The sequence below is a fragment of the Scleropages formosus genome, chromosome 7 (assembly GCF_900964775.1).
Source record: "Scleropages formosus chromosome 7, fSclFor1.1, whole genome shotgun sequence".
In the NCBI taxonomy this organism is placed as follows: Eukaryota; Metazoa; Chordata; class Actinopteri; order Osteoglossiformes; family Osteoglossidae; genus Scleropages; species Scleropages formosus.
This window is the reverse complement of record NC_041812.1, coordinates 7,620,500-7,646,374: the sequence shown is the minus strand read 5'-3', so window position 1 is coordinate 7,646,374 and position 25,875 is coordinate 7,620,500. Positions and strand designations below refer to the sequence as shown.

Below are 25,875 nucleotides of genomic sequence, written 5' to 3'. Positions count from 1 at the left end.
GTTGCGTTTCGGGATTTAGCATATGAATGGGGCGGCTTATCTGAAGAGGACGTTGCTGGCATCATTGTGTGGACACACTTCTTCTTTCACGCGTCTGCCAGCAAAGTCATCCAACAAAAATGAAGCCCCTCAAAAGACTATAAAGATCATCTCATTAGACATTTTTCAGATTTTGATGATACGAAGGGAGTTCTTTAGGATTTGTTTCAATATGTATTTAATAGTGCTGCTGGCTGCCAGCAAGTACCTGTGGAGTGCAGACCACCAGACTCAAAGATATCCTCACGTTGCAAATCTTAGTCGATTCACAAACTCAAAGAGGCTAAACCAATAATCCATAGTGTTGAATATAGCTCAAATGTCATTGATGTAATTAATATTTCACTTATATTAGGTACCTCACAAGTGACCTCATCTGGGACAGGTTTTCCTTAACAACACTTGACTTTCTTATCGATTTTTTGCTGCAGAAAAGAACGTCTTTTAGAATCATCCAATCGGTCCAATTTGTAATTCACCTTTTGAGGTCAAGAGAAAGGCTGCCTATTAGGAATATCTTCTGATTTCAGTATATCAGCGAAGGAATATGTCTTTCAAATGAGCCTCGGTTACAGTCACCACAAGTATGGGAACTTATAACCGTTTTTACTACAGGCTGCTAATACTTTGACATTTAAAGTATATTAATTCACTTGCCGCCCTATATTAGATGTGCATGCTAAAAATGTCTTGTGTGGAAACGGGGAGGCTGTTGGAACAAGCCCTTTGAAGCAAAAGTAATGAATTCTCTGCGGGTTTTAAAAATTCCCCATCTGTGCGACTCCTGGGTGTCTTGACTGGTAAAAGGGCTCGTGCTGTTGCTCACACCGACGTTTGAACCATGCCAGCCGCCGATGCCGATCATGAGTTTCTGCAGGACCCGGCTGCTCTAGAAGCACCCCCTAGAGGCTGGATGTCAAAGAGCAGGTTTTGGCACCTGCAGCAAGAAACGGTGCACTTTTATGATTGGTACTAAGCTCTGTTTGGCAGCAAGACGCGGTACTGAGCGTGACAAATGTGCAGCTGTGGTGTGTGTCGGAGGATTGTGCTGTGCTTTCCAGCTTCCGGAGGGGACACATTATGGCCTAACTAATATTTAAGCAAAAAATGGCTCTAAAAAATTCCATGCCACATTTTAGCAGACAGGTGATCTGTAGTATCCAGCTGCCTCGACTTGCATTGCGGTTAAGATCAGTACTGAGCATCAGTGCCATCTGAAGGTACTTGCAAGATCTAGAGGATCTTGTAATTTTAGTTATGTCATGTTTCTGGCAGTAGTACCTCTACCGCAGTCAGGTAAAGGTCAGTGTGTCATCGCTAAGCTTCGAATGCTTTGTAACCATCAAATGTATTTTCTTTACATTGTGGGCCTCAGTAGCCCTGCTCATTATCTGCTAAAAGTGTGATAAATAGTGATTTACTGAACCCGTTTGTGGCCCTCAAGGTTTCGCATCATCCGTTGTAGAAATGACTCATCGGCTGGCAGTTTCTGCCTCTGAAGGTGATTATAATTTTTCTTTTATGTGAACCCCTAAAGAAGCAGCCAACCCAGAGGTCAACTTTGACTTCTTTCACAGAAACGAAAATGAAACAGAATTGTTTTCTTCAAGGTCCTCATTCTGTTCATCTTCACTTGAGACCCAACACGTGGTGAACATCTTGCCTTAATGGATCTGTTCTTTGTTGCAGTGCCACAAGGACTACATCCCCGTGTGCGGGTCCAACGGGGACACCTACCAAAATGAATGCTACCTGAGGCAGGCCGCCTGTAAGCAGCAGAGGCACATCTCGCTGGTGTCGGATGGACCCTGCTACCCGGGTGAGGACCGCCACCTCCTGTCACATTTGGGTGATGCTCGATTTGAAAGATATAGCATCAATCAAAAGTATGAGTACACCTGGTTGAAACCAGGCCTATATGCACCAAAAAACACAGTACCTGAGCATTTGAGGAGCTGAAGTCTTTGGACACATGGACACTTTGAGTAAAGACGTGAAACGTTATGGTCCAAGCAGTGAGTATTGAGTTGGTAAGCACATGACTTCAGCCGGTGTGGTTCCCACTGTCTGGCATGGAGGAGACAGCGCGATGGTCTGGGGTTTTGTTTTGTTGACCACAGAGCTGGTGACCTTTACCAAGGTTGTGATGATCTCAGCCAGCCTGGCTATCACCTCTTACTGCATGCTGTTCCATCAGCACTACGAATAGTTGGACAACCCTTCATTCTTCAGCAAGACAACCTGAGACATCTGTTTGCTGTCTTCTCCTGTTGCTGTCATCATCGTACCATATATCACCATTGACGTTATCAGAAGATTCGGTTCCATTTTTTTTTACTCGTGAAAAAATAGATATCTCATGACCTGGTAAAAAATGTGATGAAGAAGGTCACTTGAGAGACTCAAACTAATCTGTTACTAACAGAGACCAGATATTCCATTTGTGTTATCAGTTTTTCCAGAACACTCTTTATGTTATTCCAGCTAATTAATATGTTGAACTTCTATTATTCTTGCAATAATTAATTGAACGTTTGATTGCTCTTCTTGCCATTAGTGAGCAAAAGTATTTGCAGTAATTAAATGTAAGGTTGACGAATAAGGCGAGCTGTTTAAAGCCCTGCGAGCTGTAAGCCATTTTGCATGATGATATGAGTGAATCCTGGTAAGCAAATAATCAGAAAAAGTAAGAATGGCTATAAGTTTTTACATTTAAGTCTGTGTTGGCTTACAGTACAGCACAGCTCTGGACCTTATTTCAATGTCCCACAAGAAGGATTCTAGATGAGGATCAGGGAATACTTGCCTTTCATTTTCTAGTAGTTAGACCCACAGTCTCACAATCCCGAAGTCCCAGGTTCAAATCCCTGCATCTGCTGTTGTACCCCTGCTCTTAAGGTACTTACAATGAATTAAAAGAGTAAAGATAACACCAGCTGTATAAATGGGTAAATCATCGTAACTAACTTAACGTTGCACTTTGCTTTGGACAAAGGAGTCAGATGAATACAAAATAATCAGGAAGGAAACACATCTGTGTTAACAGAAGTCTAATCATTCTATGCCGTGGCAGAAGTCCTGGAAGCAGAGGAATGAGGGCCTTTTACTGTAATCTGTGTACGTCAAAGCGACTTATTCCTCTGTTTGCTCACACCAGCGCAAGGGCTGAGGTATCATGGGAAACCAGCTTTCTGGTCGTGTGTCAATTTTGTAATGTATCAGGACTCAAAACCACTGACTGATGTCTCTTCCACTTCTCTTGATTTACAGATAATGGATCCGGGTCTGGAGAAGGAGGTATGTTTCAAGTTTTTGTCCTTTCTCAAAACGGTCGTATTGAGGACTTTCAACGTGTGACGTGGACGCTTTTTAAGTCGGGTTTTCTTCTTCAAGAGGACTGTGTCTGTGTGTTATTTTCTGGTGTAATGAAGCATGCATAGGCTTGCATTTACATCCACTGTCCACCCCCTGTCTGGCTATAGCGAAGGAATGTCCTTATCAAGGTACAGTGTGTGCCATTTGGGTTTATAAGTGCTCCCGATTTACCCGAATGAAGGAAAGAAGTCCAGATACACACAGAACCCTGGGGCTTTCTTCTCTTATTGCTCCCTAAAAGGCCATATAAACGAGACAGCAGATATTACAATAATCTAATCCCCCCCCACCTCAGCCCCAAAGACGCAAACTTCCCTTGGATAGAATCTGATTACTCTGCTGTGAGTAATAATAGGCTTTTAGTAGGCCATTTCCAGAAATACCAACCTGCTCAGTGCATGGCCTGTCATATCAGAAGTCCGATCGCAAGTTGGCCACGACAGGCCTTCCAAACCACCCCCCCCCCGAAAGCGACTGTCTGTCTGCCACATGCTTCCGAGACGTCGGCTCGCTCGGCCGTTACCGTGGGCTTTATGGGCTTTCCGTTTAATCTGTTGTCGCTGTTAATCGCTCAATTTGCATAAAATTTGTGCACAGATGGGGCTGGGGGTAGAGTGGGGTTGATAGAAAAGCTGTAGATATTCACATCCTTCCTACATAGAGTTCACCAAAAGCTGAGTTAATGTGTCTAAGTGCTGTAGTATAAGTACGGTTTACCCTCGTATCGGAGGGGAATTTGGCTTTAAATGTGGTGAATTCTTTGGAGAAGGAAGAGAAGAGAATGAACAGGAAATACATAAATCCTCCAGTCTGAAAAGGCATCAGCACTGCTGGAATTTGCCATTTATGCAGCGATCCTCCTACTTTTTGATATGCTGGCCTGACGGAAGCTTGATGAGTAGTGGTTAGAGCCTTCATTTTGCAATCAAAGAACCTGGGTTCCCGTCCCGCTTCCGCTGTACTACCCTTGGTTGAGGTTCTTTCCTTAAACAGTACCTTGATATAGTAAAAGTGATCCCAGCTATACAAATGGGTAAAAAAAATGTAAGTAGTGTAGTGTACCAACATTCTAACTTGGTTTGAAGAAATGCAGAGAGGAGAGTCAAGTAATGGTACAAGCAGTAATAATTTGCATGGAGTTGCAGAATTAATATTATTTTGGTTGAGCTTCCAGGTTAACTGCGGTACCGTTGGTCATTTCACACTCAGCATTCTCACTCCCGGGTGTCAACAGCGAACGGGCTCTGCTGGGATGTTTCCCCCATGTCGTTATGGGCCACGGTCCCATGGTTGGTTGGCCGTTCCTACACCTGCATGAAAGCACTTAGCGTAAATCACAAAGCAGCCGTCCAAGCGGGTTTGCCTGAGGTGGAGTCCTGCCGGGCTGACAGCTGTCCCACCCAGCTGAGGATGTAGTGCCACTGGTTATTGGGGGGGTGGCTGCCTGGCTACAGGTCCGTAGCCGCAGGTTCCTATAACCAGTGTGGCTAAACAGTGTATGTGGGCAGCTGGGGGACCCACATGCACCAAGGGAGGGCAGGTGGTGGGAGAGGTGCCACCAGCTCCAGTCATCAGATGGAAGTGTGTGTGTGTGTGTGTGTGTGTGTGTGCGCGCGTGCGTGCGTGCATGCTTACGTGTGTGTGGCTGCACGTGCGGGCTTGACAATGGCACTAATTGAGCTGAGAATTGAGGCGAGGGCTGGCTGTCGAGGGCTGGCTCTTGGGTACCTCTGCCAATCCAGCCTCAACCCCTTCCAGGAGCACCACGGAGGAGACGAGCCCCGAACTGGGCCTCGCGAAGAGATCTCCGCGTTGCACGGTTCTCCGCGCGAAGCGCGCTCTCCGTGTTTTCTTTTTTAATTACAACTTTAATGAGGTGGCCGCAGGTCGCGTTCCCAATCATCGGAGGATCATCGGTGAAATTGAAGCCACGCCCCACAACAACGCCCGTGACCGTGAGGCTTCCTTCTTCTGCATCGCTCCGTTACTTCGTCGGGAGAGACGGCGGCTCGAAGGACGGCCTTTGAGAGCCGACAGCCGTCCGAGACAGGAGCGCGCCGCCGTTCGATTCTAATATGACAGGCCTCGTGCTGTAAGGTCAGCCGTAATCCACTGCGCAGCCAGGCTGCGTTTTTACATTATGAAACTGACAGCTGGCAAACACAGACCTGCCTTTAACGTGGCGAACGTGCGGATTTACCCAACCGGCAAGGACATCCCGCGCCGCCCTCCTCGGGGCCTTTATTGCTGTTTGCTGGATGTGCGCTTTCGTCCCCGCGAAGTTATACATCTCTCCGGAAGCTCGCCCGCGTTCATTGATATGATATGTGAGGAAAATATGATTACCTTCAATACCGATAGACTCATCCTAAAGCGCATAAAGGAAATGTATTACCCGGGTGCCACGTTTAGATGTTTGGCTTATTCTTCCACAGGCTACGAACCAGCAGTGGAGCCATTTACTCTTATTGTTTATTCATTTTTCTGACTCTTTTCTCCAGAGCAACTTAGTGATATGTTTGTATACTAAGCTACTTACAATTATTTACCCATTTATACAGCTTGGTAATTTCTACTCAGTCTATTCGTGGTAAGTACCTTGCTGAAGGGTACTGCAGCAGGAGTATGGATTCAAACCTGGCTTCTTTGAGTGCTACATGATGACTATAACAACTCTGCCGGCAGCCGGCTGTGGTGCAGAATGGGATTCTTTCTGAAACGTGATCCTTCGCGCCGATAAATCAGCACGTTATAAACTTACAGTTATTATGCGGATGGGGCTAGAATAAGAATTGCTTCGCAGTATTAAAGCAAACCGACAATAATTTTTGCAGGTGATGCAGCACAGAGGTCTTTTTTGGGGTCATGTGATACCGGATGAGAAGTAATTGCAGTAGACCTGGCGGCCGACTGTCCCCCACACCTTCCGATTTTTTTTTATTTTCACAAAAATAAAGATATGATTAAATTTTTAATATTTGCTTATTGCTAGAACTATTTCCATGTGATGATTTATGCAGAGGAGGTACTGGCAGGGTGCGCATCAAGCCTGCCGTTGTTATTGCCCATACATTATTTACAGTCTCCGCGGTGACTTAGGTGCTTAGGCTGTGCCGTTCATTCGTCCGCATCTGTTTTCCTGGAGCTCTTCCAATTATCGCTGGCACCCGCGCAGCCCTAATGTCCCTCACAAGGTTAAAACCCCAAACTCCTGCTCGCAGCCCCCGGGGTGTTTATGCTGCGCGAGGGGGAATCACATCACAAAATGCTGCTCGATGCATCGCGCGCCGCCGACGCGTCACTTTACCTGTCGGTATACTGCACTTTCCACATATTTGAGCAGCTTCATCGCATGACTTTTCCCTTTATTTATTTCGCTGACGCTTTTCTCCAAAGCAACTTACAACGTTAAGCTGCCTACAGTTATTTACCCATTTATACAGCTGGGTAATTTCACTGGAACAATTTAGGGTAAGCACCTTGCTCAAAGGTACTACGGCTGGAAATGGAACTCGAACCTGTTACCTTTGGGTATAAACGAAGCATTACATTTAGCTGATGCTTTTTTCCAAAGCAACTTGCAGTAGTAAGGTACTTACAATTATTTACCTATTTATACTGCTGGGAGATTTCACTGGAACAATTTTGGGTAAATACCTTGCTCAGGGGTATTACAGCCAGAGGTGGGAATTAAACCTGCAACCTTCGGGTCCAAAGGCTGTGGTTATAACCACTACACTTCCAGCTGCCCCTGCAGCCCAAACACTAACGGCTTTAGAGCACATTCATTTTAGAAAAATGTCGTAGGGCGCTGCGGTGTGTTTGACATCATCTACTTTATCTATGTTTTCATCATTATTTCGTATTTAGCTTTTGTCTAAGCTGACTTGAATGTGAGGTCGGTACGATATAAATCCTTCAACAGTACAGGCAGTGGGGCAGCAGGAGGGATAGTGGTTAGACCCAACGCCTTAGAATCTAGTGACCTGGTTTTCAATCCCACCTCGTGCTATCATATTTCTAAACAAGATACTTACCCTCAGTTGAGACAGTGAAAATTACCCTGCTGTACAAATAGGTACAAACCTAATTCTGTTGGACAAAAGTGTCAGCCTAATAATAATAATAATAATAATAATAATAATAATAATAATAATAATAATAAGGGCGCACTAGCGCAGCGGGTCTGACCAAGTCCTGCTCTCTGGTGGGTCTGGGGTTCGAGTCCCGCTTGGGGTGCCTTGCGACGGACTGGCGTCCCATCCTGGGTGTGTCCCCTCCCCCTCCATCCCTGCACCCTGTGTTGCCGGGTTAGGCTCTGGCTTACCGCGATCCCGCTTGGGACAAGCGGTTTCAGACAGTGTGTGTGTGTGTGTGGTGATAATAATAATAATAAGTGCTGCAGTTAGTGCTATCAGGTGTGTTAAGGAATATATGTTTTATACGATGTCATTTGTGCAGGACAGTGAGAACTGTAGGGCAGAGGTGCCGTTGACTAGTAATCATGTGCCGATTGGAGAATGAGCGCGGAAGCCTCACCTTCCTTACTGTCGTCTTTTACCCATCGCTGCCGCTGAAGCCTTTGGCCAAAGCCTGCGAAGCAGACAGAAGTCCGGCTTTATTGATTTACGCCGCGTTCCCTTCGCTGTGCCGCGTGGAAATGAATTTCCAGACTAAAAAGGGCCGAACCCCTCAGCCGTCGAGGTCCCACGCGGACGACCGACAGTCGGGAGTGAGATCGTTTGTTTCTTGGCTCTTTCTCCTGCTGACAGCACTAAGACAAATGCAACCCCCCTCCCGCACTTTGTTTGCTCTCGCAGAGATGGACGGCTCGGGTACGGACGCGGGTCGCAAGTTCACCAAGTGCGGCACCTGCAAGTACGGCGCCGAGTGCGACGAAGACTCGGAGGACGTGTGGTGAGTGCGGCCTCCCTGCGTCTCGGCCCAGGCCCGGTTCCAGCACCACCGAGCAAGGAGATCGTAATTTATTAATGTGTCCAACCCTTCATGCAGATCATTGATTTATCTGAATTCGCCTCCTATGACATGCTGATAGATCTCAGCCATGTTGGTATAAAAGAATAGCTGCTTCTTGATCCCGGAGCAAAGCTTCCTGGGACGCCAGCGCTTCTGAGCAAACCGGTGCTCGCTGTATCCACGCTGCTATTGATTTTGCCTTTTTGCCAAAATCAGATTAGTTCGGCAGGAGCCCCGCGGAGCTCCGCTGGGTTATCTCGCTTGGAACCGGGAGAGGCTGAACTGTCTTTGCCTCGTCCGTAGAATCCATCATCGTTACTTAACGTGGATATGGACTGTTAATTAAATAAAAATGCAGCCTTTTTGTCACCCACTTTTCCGGCCATTTAACAAATACTTCATCTGGTTCAGTCAGAGACTTGTTTGATGCAGTAAACGAGTTAAAATGAAAACGATTCTGTGGACGGATGGACACACACACACACACACACACACACACACACACACACACATCAGACCAGAGAGTCCAGGAAGGCGGAGATGCGTTGACTCCTGCTACGTGGGTGAATGCAGCTAGAATCGTAATGGGATTAGTCTTGCAGAAGTACTATGTGAACCGCGTATACGAGGGCAAGTCAAAAAGTATCCGCAAAACCATTCTGAATGTCGCAAAAAAATTTTTTTGCGCATACATTTGGACTCACGCTTTACACTGGTACTGTACATGGTGCGTAATAAAGGGGTTTTCAAATCCAAAAGCTGCAGTTGCAAAGGTGTCAGATTAAAGAAGAGATGACATGACGCTCTGCACTGAACCCGCTCTGCTGCCAGATGATGTCTCCAGATGTGCCCGGGAGCACCATGACCCCACATGGCAGTTTGAGCATCGCTGGGGGTGCTTGTTTTTGCAGCATCCATTGTTAAAAACAAGAGCAATCTTTGCGGGTGGGTGTCTTTCCTCAGATATGTCATCATTTAACACGTAAGGGCAGCACCCAATTATTTTTGCATTTCAATGTATTATTTTGTAGTGTCTCTTTCTACAAAGAGCTTTTCTGCTTGTGTACCGGTCAGAGAGAGTCGCGTCACGTGCCTCTGAAACCCGGCGAGGCGGCTTGTTCCCTTTGAGAGCGGCGAGCGCTTGTGAGATCTCCGCTGAGGAATTTCTGTGGCGACGGAAATTATCCAGCAGGGTGGCACGACGCCGCCGCTCGCCGCACTTGCCCTTGAGTTAACCGCGGGGGGCCTGTGTTCCACCCAGGTGCATCTGCAACATCGACTGCAGCGGACACAACGAGAACCCCGTGTGCGCCACGGACGGCAACTCCTACAACAACCCGTGCCTGGTGCGGGAGGCTTCCTGCATGAAACAGGAGCAGATCGACGTCAAACACCTGGGGAGGTGCCCAGGTAAGGGGGCGGGGCCAGCCTGGCAACAAGCAGGCGAATCGGATGGCTCGTCAGCAGGCTCAAACCAATGAAAAATGAGCTGGGCGGGGCCTAGTTGGGTTATCAAAGGCATGATGCGACCTGCGACGAGAGATCCCCGACGCAGAAGCTCCAGCTCTAGATGGTAACACTAATTGGCTCCGGTAACGGCCCCGGGGTAGGAGTGGTGAAGAGAGTCGCGCCAAACCAGAAAAACAAAGGTTGGTCCCAGAGCGCCCCCGGAGGAGCCGCGCGCAGCGCCGTCGCGCACAGAGGCACAGATTGAGCGTCTTCTGGATGTAAACAGATAACAGAATGAGTTCAGGAGTGTTTATCTTTGAAACCATGCGAGGAAGGAACAGCGAGAGTGAGGAATGCAGTAAGGAGGAGAAGAGCGTATCTACAGAGCAACAGTCTGCTTCCAGCACCAGACAAATATTTTCTGCACCGAGGAGCTTGTTTACTCCAGACTCGGTGCGCACGGTGCCACACTGCGCTCGAATCATCGTGAATTTCAGCTGCACTTGTAGCAAGAAGATCTTGGGCGCAACCAAAGGAGCGCAGACTGTCTGGGCTGATATCATGTAGTGATAGCAGTCAATTTATTTTTTCACTGCGACTCTCATATCAGAACTCCATCTGTTCAGCCGGAAAACTATCAGAAGCCATCTATGGCTGATATTTTAACCTCTTTTATCTCCCCACAAAGGCGTTTTCGAAGGCTCCTCAATCGGGCCGCGGTGCCTAATCCCGTTTTTTATTTTTTTTCCCCTCATCGACGGCAGACGGGAGGATGCGTTCCTGACAGGCGTTTAAAGATCGAACTTCCCGCTGGATCTCGAAAGGCGCCACTCTGTTTATCCTAATCCTGTAGAGCGTGTGGCTTCATTAAATTCATTATTTGAGCGGGAGCGTGGCGACACTTGCCGTGCAAAAACCCAAAATGTCACGGCGTGTTTTGAACACGGAAATTGCCCCCAGGTTAGCATCCGAGCGGTGAAACTAACGTGCGTGCTTAAAAATCCAAGGAAAAAGACCTTTTTTCAATGAGAAACGTCAAGGCTCAGAGTGCAGCGCAGTCCCGGCTGCCCACAGACCCGCGACGTTGCGCCTTTAATTATGTTTATTTACTTTCCCAGGTTAATCCACCGAAAGCCCACATTAAATTAATCATAGTGCAGTGAAATCAAAATAGAAATCATAATAAATTAAATGAAATGGAAAAAATAAGTGGCGATGTGTAGGGGAAAAAGTGTGCCGTGTGTGAATGTCACTGCCCAGCAGAAGTGCTTCGTTTGAACCCCCGAACCTTTTAAAAGCCCGCCTCGATTGCTGCTCGGCGAGCGCGGCTTGCCTTAATTTACACGCCCAGGGTGAACCTTGTAGCCTCGCTATTTATGAATATTAATATACAATCTCCCGCCATTTCCGAGACGCTTCTTGCTTGAGCCGTTTTAATTACCTGCAGTGAATCTGAGCTAAGGACCTGCCGGTCACTAGCGGAAAGTTTAACGGAAAAGGTCGCGACCCCTATAGGTAGTAATGAGAGGGAGTCCTTGAACAGTGTACGGTAAGCAATTAAGGAAGGAGCCCAATCAGGGCCGATCTGAGCGCCGCTCTCATTTGGGGGAAAAGCAAAGAACGAAAGATAATCAGGGACCCCGGGGACCAATTAAAGCGCGGCGAGTGCCATGTGTTTACTGAGCTAACGGGACTCGTTGAGAATGATGGGCGGAGCTCTCCCGAAAGGGTGGCGATGGGTCCTGCAGCATCGCCATCCTGACCCCGGTCCGGATTGAAAGAGGTATTATCATTAACCTCTGTCCAAGGTCAGTTACAGTGGTATAATCGACATTACCCATTTTTTCAGTGTTCATACTGTATTGGATCAGGGTAATTCAGGGTAAGTACCTTGATCAAGAGGGGGCGCGGTGGTGCAGTGGGTTGGACCACAGTCCTGCTCTCTGGTGGGTCTGGGGTTCGAGTCCCGCTTGGGGTGCCTTGCGACGGACCGGCGTCCCGTCCTGGGTGTGTCCCCTCCCCCTCCGGCCTCACGCCCTGTGTTGCCGGGTAGGGTCCGGTTCCCCCGCGACCCCGTATGGGACAAGCGGTTCTGAAAATGTGTGTGTGTGTGTACCTTGATCAATGACACTGCAGCGGAAGGGATATTTGAACTCGGAACCTTCAGATTACAAGACGACGGCTGGAACCGCTATACTCCCCCCCAGAGACTCACCACATTTCACAATGAGACGATACGAATATTCAAACATTTTCTTTAAAACCCCACTATATGTATATATATATTATTTTATGTATTGGAATAGGTTTTGGTTCTCCGTGGGATAGTAATATAAGGCTCTACTATATTTGAAATGTGTATTTCTCCCGTACGGGTGCAATCTCATCACAAAGGTGCGATGGAGTGGTGACCCGTGACGCCGGCGCGCAGTAAGAGCCATTACAGGATTTGACAGGGACACACTACATTCACATGAAATATACATGATATTGACTCCACGCAGAGGAGCGTTTGACAGCAGTGTGCGGTCGTGCTTTTGTAGACGTCGGATGTTTTCGAACCTGCTTGTGGTTCTTCCGGAGGGCCTGGTTTTCTTGGGACGCTGCGTCACGGTGAATCAAAACGCATAACACACCTCTCGCACGCGTCTTCTCCTTCATGTGGTTCTAGGTTCTGAGAAGCGTTGCTCTTTTCAGAGCAAAATCCCGTATTTTTGTTTCTTATTACCAGAACGGCCTCTATAAGTAGTAAATATGTGAGTTGATGAGATACATAAATGAATATGTATATAACTAAAGCTATAGTATGCCGTGTTTCGTATAAACATTTAATGAGTCAGTATGCTGGTGTGCTAACAAGAAGGACTGATTGTCACATACCGTAATTTCACTTACCGCACTGTAGCTTCCACATGCACTGCAGCTTTCCGCAGCCTTTCGTACAGCTCCCTCCCTGTCCTTTCGGCTCTGTTCCTGCTACTTTTGCGATCATTTCAAAGAGTACAAGTACAAGCTGAATATTATTTATGTATGCAATGTTTCAGAAGGTGACCCGGAATATTTAACTCATTAATCATTGCTGATAAAACGTCCGAGCTCCGCCGTATTGGGGAAATAGCCGTGCTTATGCGCTGTACGGGAGGAAATCAACGAATGAATGGATGGATGAATGAATGACAGCATTTTGTGTACTAATTGTTTTTATGTTTTGGTCAAAGGATCTCAGTCCGACGGTGAAGGTGAAGTGAAAATCCTTTGATACGATGACTACAGAATAGAGAGTCGCCGTGGGGGGTGGGGTGGGGGTGTTCGGTAGCATTTTTTCCAATGCGGTCGTTAAGCCTGTCTCTGCCTGTAGAGGGCGAGAGCGAGCAGCAGTGACGCCGGCCGTCGCCCTGCCAGATGGAGCCTGCCGCCAACATCCGCGCCAGCGTCGCTAGCTCATTATGCGTGCGGACTAAAGCATTGGCCGGCGCGCCGGGGTTGCAGCGAGGTGAATACGGAGCTATTCTCGACCGTCGTGCGTAGGGTCAGCGCGGTCCGTTCGGTCCATATTAACAAGACAGATTGTGTGACGCGGAGGAAATCGCAGTGGAAGTGAAACGTTTCAATGTTTCGCTTGTTACCGCTGCTTAATTATTGCTCGGCAAGTACTAATGTCACCTCTGCACATGGAATTATTACACTGCACTTGGCTCCTTGTGGGAACCCTGATGTCCTACGCTGCGCTGACTTGTGCGACGGCACCACGCGCTCGGGGGCAGCAGCACGCTTTGAAATTCAAAGGTCCCTCGGTTCGAGTTCTCTTCCATTTAACCTCTGTGATGTGATTACAGTTTGATTTCCTTGATTTACAGTTGGGGGGTGTGGCGGAGCAGCGGGTTTGGCCGGTGCCTTGCTGTGTGGGGGGTCTGGGGTTCGAGTCCCGCTTGGGGTACAAGGTGGCTCCGTGCTTCTCCCCTGGATGCACCTCCCCCGACGTGGAAGAAGGACCTGGCGACCCGCCTCCATTCCTCCCTTGCCTTGAGAACCACACGGGTGGTCGCCGTGGGTCGGGTCCGGCTCGGTGGCGCCGACAACGACGGCATAAATGGGTACATCGGTGTAAAGTCTAAAGTTGCCAAGTGTTCCTTGTCACTTTGGACAAAGCTGAACAGCATCTTTAGTCCTGACTGTAGTCAGGATGGTGTTGATACACAGCCCACCATGTCCCATTTAGGTAAACCCCCACCTCTCAATCTCAACTCAGATTTTTTAAACAGGTAAATCATTGCAAGTAGCTCAGAGTACACACCTCACATTGGTGCCCACAGGAGACCAGAAGGTTCTAGTTTGTATTTCTCCATTGAGCCGATGTCCTTCTCCAAGGCAATTTACAATGATTTACCTGTTTGTTAGAGCTGTGGCATCATGGTCATTTGAGCTGCTTCCTTGGGTTCAAATCTCACTCTAATTACAGTGATCAAGGTAATTACCCTGAAATAATAAAGTACAGGGTGTCTTGCCCCATTCTTAGCCCTGGTTTTACGCCGTCTTTATTTTTTAGCACTGCCATCCCTTTCGTACAGGTTCTAGAAGTAAGCGCCCATCGACACAACAGTACGAACACAGCTGCTCTAGTAATAAAACATCAAAGCACTCGGGAGCATTGTCAGTTATTTTAGGAAAGACAGCGTTAAAAATAGATGAGCGGGACGTCATTCTGCCTTCTTTTGTTCACATATTCACAACCTTGGCCGTTTGCTTTGTTTTACAGTGTCGGATTAGTATGCCACGCGCTGCCGTGTTCCCCCCACGGCCTGGCAAACTGGGGCTCCTTCCCATCTGGGTGCTGTTGCTTCCCCTGCACTGGCAGTCTCACACACACACACACACACACACACACACACACACACCTTGCTCCCAGTCTTTGAACAGGATGTCCAGTTAAAGAAGGAGTGCGGTTGGTGGTCCACAGTAGGGGAACTCGCTCTGCTCACCTCCTCCTGTTTGGGTCTTTTATTCCGGCCTCTCGCTGCCACCTGTCCTTTGCTCATGCCGGGTTTCTGGAGGCGATCAAAACTTGTGCCCAAGACTGAGTGGTGTGAGCCGCGCGAGTGAAGTTTGAAGCTTTTTCCTAATTTGCAAGTCGAGGGATTTCAAATGCACTTTATCGCTCTTGTTAAGTAACAGGGACGGAGAGCGGCAGATTTGCCTCCCTAAATATGCAATTCAAACATACATAATAGAAAAGGAGGGTTTTTTATAGAATGGCTTTGGCATCTAATTTAAAAAGTGCATTTGCTTCGGCTTCGAAAAGCGATTATTTAAAGCGGTTCCCCGCGTTCGCACTCGTTCACTTTGCATCGATTTGGCAACAGGACCATTTGCGGAGTGACAGCTTGCTCCCAGTGACTTTGAGCGGAAATGAAATCGCTTTAGCGTCTTTTCCGAGGGGCCTCCGGTGAGTCTACGGATCAGGCCATGCATTTCGGGGCCTTGCTGTCGCAAACTGAAATCACATGTAACAATCCATCTCGAAACGTTGAGGTTTTGGCTAGAAATGCACCGTGTCGGGTGATGGGTGTGTTCGCTCGTCTATCAGGGTGCGCAGATGTGTGCGTGTGTAAGGGAAGTCTGGTTTTGGAGGGGGCGTCGCTTACGACAAGCGGTACAGAGATGAAGGAATCTGTGTGCTGGTAATCCTCGATTTACGACGTGCAACTCAATGATGACCCAGAGTTGCGACATCAACCGTTTTATATCATTTTCGAGTCCCGACATTTCACGTTGTTTTATTTGTAGAATGTTTTGTTTACGATGCCAATCGAGTTACTTTTATTTAAAATGACTAGTAAGCTAAAATGTGACTTTTCTGGGGGTGCAGAGAAGGAAAAGCAAAAGAAAAGAGATTTAGAGATGAATTTGAAAATAATGTAACTTGAGAATATAATTACAATTCTGTACTGTGTTGATATTATTGTTGATAGTGGAAAAAATACAAAGCCCTATTATACAAGGTAACATTCATGTGTAACATTCGGGAACAGCTGGTAGTGTAGTGGTTACAGCTACTGCCTTTGGATCCAAAGGTTGCTGGTTTGCTCATCACCTTCAGCTGTAATACCCTTGAGCAAGGTACTTACCCTAAATGGCTCTAGTAAAAATTGTCCAGCTGTCTAAATGGGAAAATAGTTGTAGTATTAACATTATAAGTTGCTTTGGAGAAAAGTGTCAGCTAGATGAATAAGTGTGTTCATTGTATGTCCTCATGGTTCATGTAATACAGTGTAAGATGGTTTGTGATTTAAGGCAAAAAGTGAACTTGTGATGAGGTCGTCGGAACGGAAGCCTCTTGTAAGTCGAGGAAAACGTATCGGTACGCCAAAGACTTAAGACGGGCGTGCCCCGAACAGCCGAGTACACGCCAGTTGAGGTGCAGGGTCTCGGGTTCAACGGGGTACGAGGCCTTCGGTAGAAGTTAAACGGATCCCGGCCTTTGCAGGGTAAAGTAAACACGGTCGGTAAACACGGTGGTGCAGCAGGGTGGGACTCGCGTGCCGTCGCTGACGCTGCCCTAGCTTGCCTCTCGAGGTTACAGACGTGGCACCCGGCCCTCCACCCCCTCCCCCCAGCCTCTCTTTGTCCCCATGTCAATATTTGTGAGGCGTCATAAATAGGGCGAGCCGCTCTCCACGAGGAAACGAAAGTGCGCCGTCGCGTCTCTGTTTGCGATCCCCGGGACGAGAGCGCTCCTTTCCCCCCCCGAGTGTGACAAACGCGTTTCCCTCCAAATTTCCAGGGCGATGCTTTAATTATTCACTTGCTTAGCAGACTTTTTTTTTTTTTAACTCTCATACATTGTGCTTTTTTATGGGCAGCAGCTGATTTAACGGTTCACACCCTGGATCATTAAACATGTTAGCGGATGGTTTATAGCCCAGTAGGGAATCTGCTGTTGAACTGTTAGGAAAAACGCTGAATTGTTTTATCAAATATCTGTCCGTTCGAATGCCCATCTGTATATGGGGTGTGAGGTACATAGATGAACTGGATGTGGGCGTGCGTCACCTGGGTTACACACGCCATCGATGTTCACCGAGCTGTGCTCCACCCGCAGATAAAGACAAGTTTGGGAAGAAGGACGAGGGGAATCCATACAAGCCCGATCTTTCAGGTAAGAGACGTCTGTGCATTTCTCATCATGGAGACCCGGCGAACCTGACATTATTTATTCATTTCGCTGATGCTTTTCTCCAAGGCAGCTTACAGTGATAGATTTGTGCGTGAAGCTAATTGCAACGATTTACTCATTCTTACAGCAGGGTAATTTTTACGCTTTCAGATCAGGGTACGTACTTCGATCAAGGCTTGGTATTACAACAGAAGTCGGGATTCAAACAGCGGTCATTCCTGTGCAAGACGACAAGTATAACCACTACCCCCCCCCCCCCCACCAACTACACCTATAATTTCATTCCAAGATTTCATCTAAAGTTTCCGTCAACTGAATTTTTAAATTCATGGGAGCGGCTCTACATTCCTCTCCCGTTCTGGGATTTACACTAATTTTAGACTAATGGTAATGTACTCTGGTACCAAATCCCCTTTGGGGACTGAGTACTGTTAGAAGGAGAGGAGTGCAGTGCTCACACAGTCCCAGTTTGGTAAACCGCGAGGCAGATGCGGGCGGCTCTCTTTTCCGCGGTCACGCTCAGCTCGAGTGAGACGCGACAACGCCTTTGCATCTGCCACTCTGGGGTCAGGAGCAGTGAATTATGGGTATTTTTGTGCGCATGACTTATTCTCCAGCTATGAGGGTAGCCCACCAAGGAGGGTGTCGCCGGTTTCGACGCCACGGGAAGATCAGGGAGCCACGCGGTTGCGTTTTCAGCGTGGCACGACCTATAAAGCACTGTTACCCGCTTTACATTTTTAATTAAAAATAACAAGTCTGTTAATTATATAATTAATAATTTGGTGAACATGCTATAATACGGGTTCCTAAAAATGAATATGCATGATATATACCAATTACTTGAGCGCTCAGGGGCTTTTTTTCGGGAACCAGATAAGATAGGTTCACGTCCCCATGTTGAAGCCTACAAATTTTACAGGCAAATTACCGAGGATGTGCCGCACAGTCACACAATCCTTTTATGCTTGTTAGATATTTCCTATTGGCCTCATTTGCTGTATGGCCTGGATTAGGCCTGAGGAAGACATATCAAACATCCGACGTAATTACCAATAAATTATATTTTATTTGATGAGTTCTGAGATAGTCATTAAAAGACTAAATCAAATCCGCTCATTAATATTATTACTTGCTTGATAATTACATAAGGCTTTAGGCCAGATATAAAAGGAAGCCAATTACACGAGAACAACTCGTTAGAAAAGGCACGGCTTGACAGCACACTAAATGGCGTAATAAACAAACAGTAATATTCCTAATGTTGATGTTATTCTTTGTATTAATGACCCCTTCCCGCAATTTGTTAAAAATAAGACAGAAGACACTGTCTTGAGCTAAGACAGGGATTTTGTTCTGCTCTTTAGGCTGGCTGTGATTTATACAGTGGAGCAGCACAAGAAGGTGTTCATTATCAGAACCTAAAGACTCACCGTAGCAGGAAAAAAAATTTGTAATAAAAACTGTAATAAACAGTAGAGAATTTCACGAGCCAAGAGGATTGATCTGTTTTTGGTGGTTTGGAAAGCTGCTCTGATGAGCTGCGCCCTCCTGTTATCCCACCCCCACCTGCACCGTTTGCCGAATTGACGAACACGTCGATGGCGTTGACGTGGCTCGGGATGTTCGATCACGAAACGCACGGCACCTCCGGCTGCGAGACAAAGGAGGATTCAGGAGACACACCTTTTATATCCGTCTGATGGCAAAACTGATTAGAGAAAGAGAAGAGCCATTGCTTTGCAGCCATTTTCTCGTGACAGACAACATTCATTAAACCTTTTATAACAGGAGATAAAGTAAAATAAAGTAAAATTTATAACAGAAGTAATGTTTTACAAAAATCCAAACAAATTTTAACTGGCCAGAGCCTGACTCTTGCGGTTCTTATTGCTCCTAATGAAGGTAATAATTTACAGGCAGCAGGGTGGCAAAGCGGTTAGAGATGCGACTTGGCGTTTTTAGGACCTGGATTCAAATCGTACCTCTGTCTGTAGTATTCCTGAGCAAGGAATTTACCCTGAACTGATAAGGTAGAAGGTACTCATCTGCATAAATGGGTAAAAAACTGTAACAGTCTAATAATGTAAGTTGTCTGGAGAAAAGGGTCAAATTAATGAATAAGTAACCTGCATAAATTATTTAATGAACCATTAATTAACTTTAATGTAACTAATTCCATTGCTGTAAGGTGACGAAGGGAACCCGAAAAATCGCGCTCCTCGACAATATTGATACGTTTTTTTAAGCCTGCTGTGTTGACGTTTCCATGGTAACGCCCCCCGCTCCTGTTGCTCGCACCCCTCAGAAACCTCTGACCAGGGCGACGGCGTCTACGGCGGCTTTCCCATGCCCTGCACAGACAACTACGCCGGCTTCTGCGTGCACGGAAAGTGCGAGATCAAGTACAACATAGCCAGCTGCCGGTAAGACCTTCGGAGGAGCTTCGTTTCCTGTCGCCTTGACCGCTGTGGGCGGAGCTTGGCTGCTCCAGGTCAACCGAACCAAACACCAAACACCAAACGGACACAAACACACACACAGCTATTTGTTTCAGTATAACAGGGCAAAAGTAAAAATCAAAACCCAGCAGCTGCGCTTTGAACTAAGTTCATGCCTAATCGTAATAAGTTGTCATATTTGAATATAACGGAGCAGCACCGATAATACGTCTTCACAAAGGCCTGATCCGATGCCTCAGCGGTATTTAAAATTTAATTTTCAACAGTTTTTAAAGCCACTGTGATGGATTCAATCAGTTATATAGTACCGGATCTGTCTGCTTGCATGCGGCCGGGCGGATTTCCTTCGATAATACATTCCTAATGTATTATCACCCATGAAATGGCAAAAACAAACCCGAATGTGAAAGCGCGTGGCATTAATTCCAGGCTACTTCTTATTTCTTGCTAGTTATTGCCTCAAATCACCCTACATTTGTCCTCATTCAAGCCGCCCTTGCTTTTTCCAGCCTTCGAGTTGTGTAGCTACATGTTGTTTTATATAATACGGAGCTTACGATTTAGTCAAAGTCATTTCACATTAAATTTCCAAGAGCTGAAGAGAAACGAAATGTGTGTCATTATGGCGGTTATTATTGATTCGTAGCGAACCGCAGAAGGATGCGGCCTCGGTATGAATGTCCTTGGTTTTGAAGGCATTTCGTTTGAAATTTCAAAGCGGCGCAGCGGTGCCTCGGTATAAATAACACAGCTAATGCACTTTCTCTTTAGAAGTGTCATTCATTACACACTTAAGTGCAAGATGATACGTTTCGGATCCCGAACAAAAGCTTTCGAAGCATCACTCGATTCGGAGTTTTGTGCTTTCGTGTATAGTTTTGATATTTGATTTTGTTTTTAATGGTGCCACAAATGACCACGTGAGAGAATCTCTAGATTTTTATTTATTCATTTTTTTTTTTTAAACTCTTTGACTAATGTGTCCTGTTTCTTCTCTGATTCTAGCGTCGGTGCAGTTGTCATCATTGGTGTATCAGGTTTAAAGGTCACGTTTGGAATCAGCTAATCAATGTTAGAATTCCAGCTGCGTCCCGCTCCCGGAGGCACATGGGTTTGATTCCCTCCTGTGTCGTGAGGAGGCTCCGGGAACGAAAACTGAATGCAAATCAGGAGGGTTTCGTCCCTCACGTCAGAGCGGTTCCCATCCTTGGAGGGGGAGACAACACGCAGATAGATTATTCATCTAACTAGCCTGGAGAACAATAACAGTAATAATGATAAGAACAACATTCCGTTATGCAAAATTAATTCTTTAATGGTTAACCAGCTAGCTGTTAATGGTGTGCCAGCTGAATGAAGATGTAGAATCGATTAAAATTATGGGAAAAAAAAAAACACACACACACATCAGTGTATTGCTTTTTTATTGTTTTCCCTTAAAACTTGAAGCTTCCGTTGTAACTCTTGACACGACTGTTACAGAATATTACAGATTTAAGACTGAACATTTTGTGACTGGAGCAACACAGAAGTCCTTGAAGGTGTTATTCTCCGTGTCCCCCCCCCCCCCCCAGCTGTGACTCCGGGTACAAGGGACCGCAGTGTGACGAGACCCAGGACTTCAACATCCTCTACGTGGTGCCCAGCGGGCAGAAGCTCCACTACGTCCTGATCGCCGCCATCATCGGAGCCGTGCAGATTGCCATCATCGTCGCCGTGGTGATGTGCATCACAAGGTGGGCGGCCGTTCTGCTCTCGCATCTTCGTCGCGGTGCCGTTTCTCGGCTGCGGAGCGAGCGACGCGGGAGCCAAAACGCTGCTTCGAATTGCATTATTTATAGGAGTCTGTTATATATGGTAATAGCTAAAGCTTCTCTTTTCATCCATCATTTGAGGCCATTATTCGATATTGCAGTATTGAAGTTAGGCTAGATTTTAGGTAGAAGATTGTGCTTTTTTGTTTTCATCTGCTAATTAAAAATATCCCCCATATTGAACCCCTGCAGACTGTCGCATGGAACAGTGTGCCTTTTATGCTGGGAAGGGAACCATTTTTAAAAGGGTTTTGTCAAGTTATTGGTTTATCGCTTGTTTGGCTCATGATTCCCTCCCAACTGACTTAAATTTTAGGTTTGTACACTGAAGCTACTTGCACTGATTTACTCATTTAATCAGCAGGGTAATTTTTACTGTGTCAATTTTGGGCAAGTATCTTGATTGAAGGTACTACAGCAGAAGGATTCAAACCCGTGTCATTTGACTGCAGTGCAACTAACCACCACACTTGCTGCCCATTTCGTGCCTGGAATGTGTTGATGTTACAACTGCAAGTGACTGATACATTTTTATATCGAAAGCAGTAAATTTTCTGTTCCCAACAGTAGTCTTTTCTACAGATGAGAATCAACTGAACTGTAGAAAAACTTTTTTTTTTTTAACCGTGTTCCTGTGCTTTCTAAAGGACTTTTCGGATCCCGGAACTCAAGGCCAATGTGGCCACTGCAGCAGCTTATTGAATTTTTTACATTGAATTTTGCTGTCGTGGTTACAGTAAAGGGGCATTTTTACCGCGCCGAGAGCTATATCTGCGAGACACAGGCTGCTCCGCTGTAATTACACGTTCGCCGCGGTTACATTGATGCAAAAGAAAGACGGGGCTTCCTGAAAGGCCTGCACCTTCGCACCGAAACGCTCAATGCGCTGAAAGGTACCGGATCAGCAGAGGCACCGCGGTACATGAACCCTGCCAAAGGCAAAGGCACTGCACTAAAAATGCTGCTTCTTTCACCTGTATGTTGTTCATACCAACTAACAAGAATTATTTATGTTTCGGTCTCACCCTACAAATATTTTGCGCTCCCGATATTTCCATAGCGAAAATTAACAACATGGCCTGTCATTTTTAGCCTGAAATTACTCAGATTTCAAAGGGGTTTTGTCAAATACCCACTTATCAGCGGAGATTATAGGAAGTAGTACAAAACACAGGAAATTAAGTTTTTCCATGTTTCGGATTGACGGAGGAGAGAAAACACATTAATTGTTCACCGTCTCCAAAGTGGAAGTTTTGTGCTGAAATATTATGAAGCGAACCCCAGCAGATATTGGCGTTTTTAGCTGTGCTTTCCTGTTTTCGTTTTTTTGTTATCAATTCAGGACAAGTACGATCAAGGGTACTACAAGGGGAGGTGGGATGCGAACCCAGGTCCTTGCACTCAAAGCTATCTATGTACCAACTGCCCCTTATACAGCCAATAAGAGGGTAACAATACAGATGCTCCTCTATTTATCTGCTTTTTAAGTAAGCTGTGATTGCTATAATAAATAATAATTAATAAGGACACTCTGTAAGACAGGTAGCATATCTTCTACTTGAAGGTTCCTGGTTTAAATCCCCATTCCAGCTGCCGTACGCTTGATCAAGGTACTTACCCTGAATTGATACAGTAAAAATTACCCAGCTCTATGGATGGGTAAATCACTGTAATTAGAGTAATGTAGGGGGCGCGTGGTGGTGCAGCGGGTTCAGCCGGTGCCTGCTGTGTGGCGGGTGTGGGGTTCGAGCCCTGCTCGGGGTGCCTTGTGATGGACTGGTGTCGCCTCCCCCTTCGGCCTTGCACCCTGTGTTGCTGGGTGAGGCTCCGGCTCGCTGCGACCCCGTTCGGAAGAAGTGGCTGTTGACGATGGATGGATAGATTAATGTACAAACCAACACTGTAAACGACTTACACAAAGACGTCAGTCAAATAATCGCCATTAATGGTGGGACGAGTGCATTTATATTAATCAGGACAGGTCCTGCTGTGTGGTGGGTCTGGGGTTTGAGTCCTGCTGGGGATGCCTTGTGGGTGTGTGTGCGTGTGTATATGTGTGTGTATTTAGAGATGTATGTGTTTGGTATGTTGTTGATGTACTTCTCTTGTTCATTTGCTCCCCGCATTCTGTTGCTGCTGTTGAGGTGCAGAAAAATGCATGATTTTCACCCGTTGCTTAATCTCAATGTTTTTTGTTTGCTGCTTACAGAAAATGCCCAAAAAACAACAGGGGCCGTCGGCAAAAGCAGAACCTCGGACACTTTGCATCAGATACTTCCTCCAGGATGGTATAGCTTGTGCTTTTTATACCTTTTTTCTTACCATGGGGAATACATTTTTAATGAGTTCTTTTGCGTTTTTTTTTTCTTGAAAACAAAAAAAAAAAAAGAAGAATGAAGATATTTATTTCAGGGGCCTTATGTTTTTCGTTTCATTTCTGGACGTTGGGAGTGCTTGCCATCGAAAGGCACAGGATTGTTTTTAACAGCTACAGACTGTTCAGAAGAAACGTTCTGCTTTTATTTTCTTTTCCGCGGTTTCTTTTCGATGCCTCGTTGAAGATGGTCGGAGATAGCCGTGGCATTCCGTTTGTTCCTATGGTAATGTCACAGACTTCTGCTTCATGGAATGTACTATTTATTGGGAAAGATAATTCTCAGCAACTTCACCATATTCTCTCTTTTTTTCTTTTCTTTTCTTTTTTTTTTTTGCAATTGATGTGCAGCTGAACACCAAATGCAGTTTTAAATGGATAAGACATTAGCCAGCGAGGTTGACGTTTACAGTTATTCTTTAATATGTAATCCAATGAATAGAACACACTGTGTTTAACTAGGTAACTTTTTTTAATGGTAGCTTTTTTTCTTTTGTTTTATTGTTATTATGATCATGATTTTTTTTTTTTTTTTTTTTTTTTTTTTTTAGAAATTGCATATCGCATGACTTGTGAAACTGTGTTCTGTGATGTAGTTTTAACTTAAATTAAATGCTGTATTGTATGTTCCGGACGGTCTTGTAGTTTCCAAATGGGCACTGCCTTTTTTATTACGTACACCCCATCTCAATATGTCAATGTTTGGCACCGATGTATGATTTACCGCAGCGCTGGACTCTGTGACGGGTTGCGGTTACAAAGTCGAGGTCTTTCTGTGTGAAAATGGGGGTGAAAAATATTGATTGTACTACATCGATAGAGAGATCCTCTCTACAGTCGAAACATCACCGGGAATTCTGGATTTCACTGATATATGTTTAAAAAAAAAACCACAGACAGGATTATTTCAGTATCGTGTTGCTGCCCCTGCAGTTGCTCTCTTATCCTGACCCATTAACCTTTTAACTGTTTGGTTTAGAAAACAGACCTTTGACAAAATTAATACATAAGGGGTGACACAGTCCTTATTCAGCGATGAAAACATAAATGCGTTTTTGACGGAGAAAGAAGAGCAGATTGTTGGCTCGTGTGATCTTTCTTTTATTTGAGCACTGCGGTGTTTTGTTTTTACAAGGAAAAAATGTGCCACTTCCTGACACCTTGTGTTCGACTGTAGTGTCCAAAGCAGCACCCAGGACTGGCAAGTGAGCAGATCCATTTGTGGAGCGCCAGGGTCCGCAGACGGAAGTCTTTGTCTGAATACATCTGGTTGTAGTTTGTCCAAAGTAGCGATCTACTTGTTGTTAACCCTCAAGCGGTGACTCTTAAAAAAATGTGAGTAGAATGTGTTTGTTTTGACGTTATTGATATTCTGCATGTAGGACTTCATAGTCGATCATTTCTGTCCCGAACAATGAAAAAACAATAAAAGTTCTTTTTTTTAATGTAGACGTTGTATTCTGCTGAGTTGTTCAACCGCTGAGAGTTACGACGTTTCCCCCACTGCTTTATCCACAGCCACGGCCTGCTCTCCAAGTGCACTTGAACTTGTTCTGTGCCGAAATGCAAAAAATACAATTACGTCTTTTATTAATGGTTTATTTGTAGAAAAACGGAGGAAGTTTGAATCCGTACCCTGATTCCGAATTTTTTCAAGGACCCCTGAAATATGTTGCTCCTGACGTTCCTAAGCGCATCATTTAAACGACTTATTTCTAACAAAAGTCATGGAATCGCACAAAATCCACTGACACAGCTGTTCACTGTTACGATGTCCTCCGCAGCACAAAATAAAACGAGACGTGAGACAAAAACATCAGCTAAGCCAAAAAATGAAGAAATCCCAAGAAAAAACATACGTGTTCTTTCAATGTACGATCAATGTTCTTACATTTTGAAGGCCCCGTTCCATTAATAAAAACAGACGCTGGTTTGTTTGTACTTGAACATTTCATGACTGAAAGTGGGTTTTTTCAAACATTTCTATTTTTGCAAGATGCAGGGTCAGGCTCGTGGTTTTTATAAGTCTAGCAAAACAACCATTTTTAATCTCTCGAAATTAGCAACAAAAGCCTTTCATGGCCCGTAAAAGTACTCGGCTGGGAACGTAAAGGAGAAAAAGAGCCATCGTGCAAACGGGTAAGAAAGGCTCAGCGGAGCACAGGTGACTCAGCAGGGTACGTTAATGGGTAGATCCTTATTCTGGATGAG

The 25,875-nt window shown here is 45.7% G+C and overlaps 1 protein-coding gene across 1 annotated transcript in view; it reads left to right on the top strand.

Moving 5' to 3' along the window:
- tmeff1a (transmembrane protein with EGF-like and two follistatin-like domains 1a) overlaps positions 1-24,134 on the top strand; it is a 65,748-nt gene extending 41,614 nt beyond the window's left edge. The window contains exons 3-10 of the mRNA XM_029253504.1: positions 1,729-1,858; positions 3,310-3,336; positions 8,235-8,331; positions 9,653-9,801; positions 16,940-16,996; positions 19,323-19,440; positions 21,051-21,212; positions 23,500-24,134. Of these exons, the coding sequence (XP_029109337.1) occupies positions 1,729-1,858; positions 3,310-3,336; positions 8,235-8,331; positions 9,653-9,801; positions 16,940-16,996; positions 19,323-19,440; positions 21,051-21,212; positions 23,500-23,584 (825 nt within the window). The 3' untranslated portion in view covers positions 23,585-24,134. The remainder of the gene's footprint in view (positions 1-1,728; positions 1,859-3,309; positions 3,337-8,234; positions 8,332-9,652; positions 9,802-16,939; positions 16,997-19,322; positions 19,441-21,050; positions 21,213-23,499) is intronic.
- Positions 24,135-25,875: the final 1,741 nt, after the last annotated feature.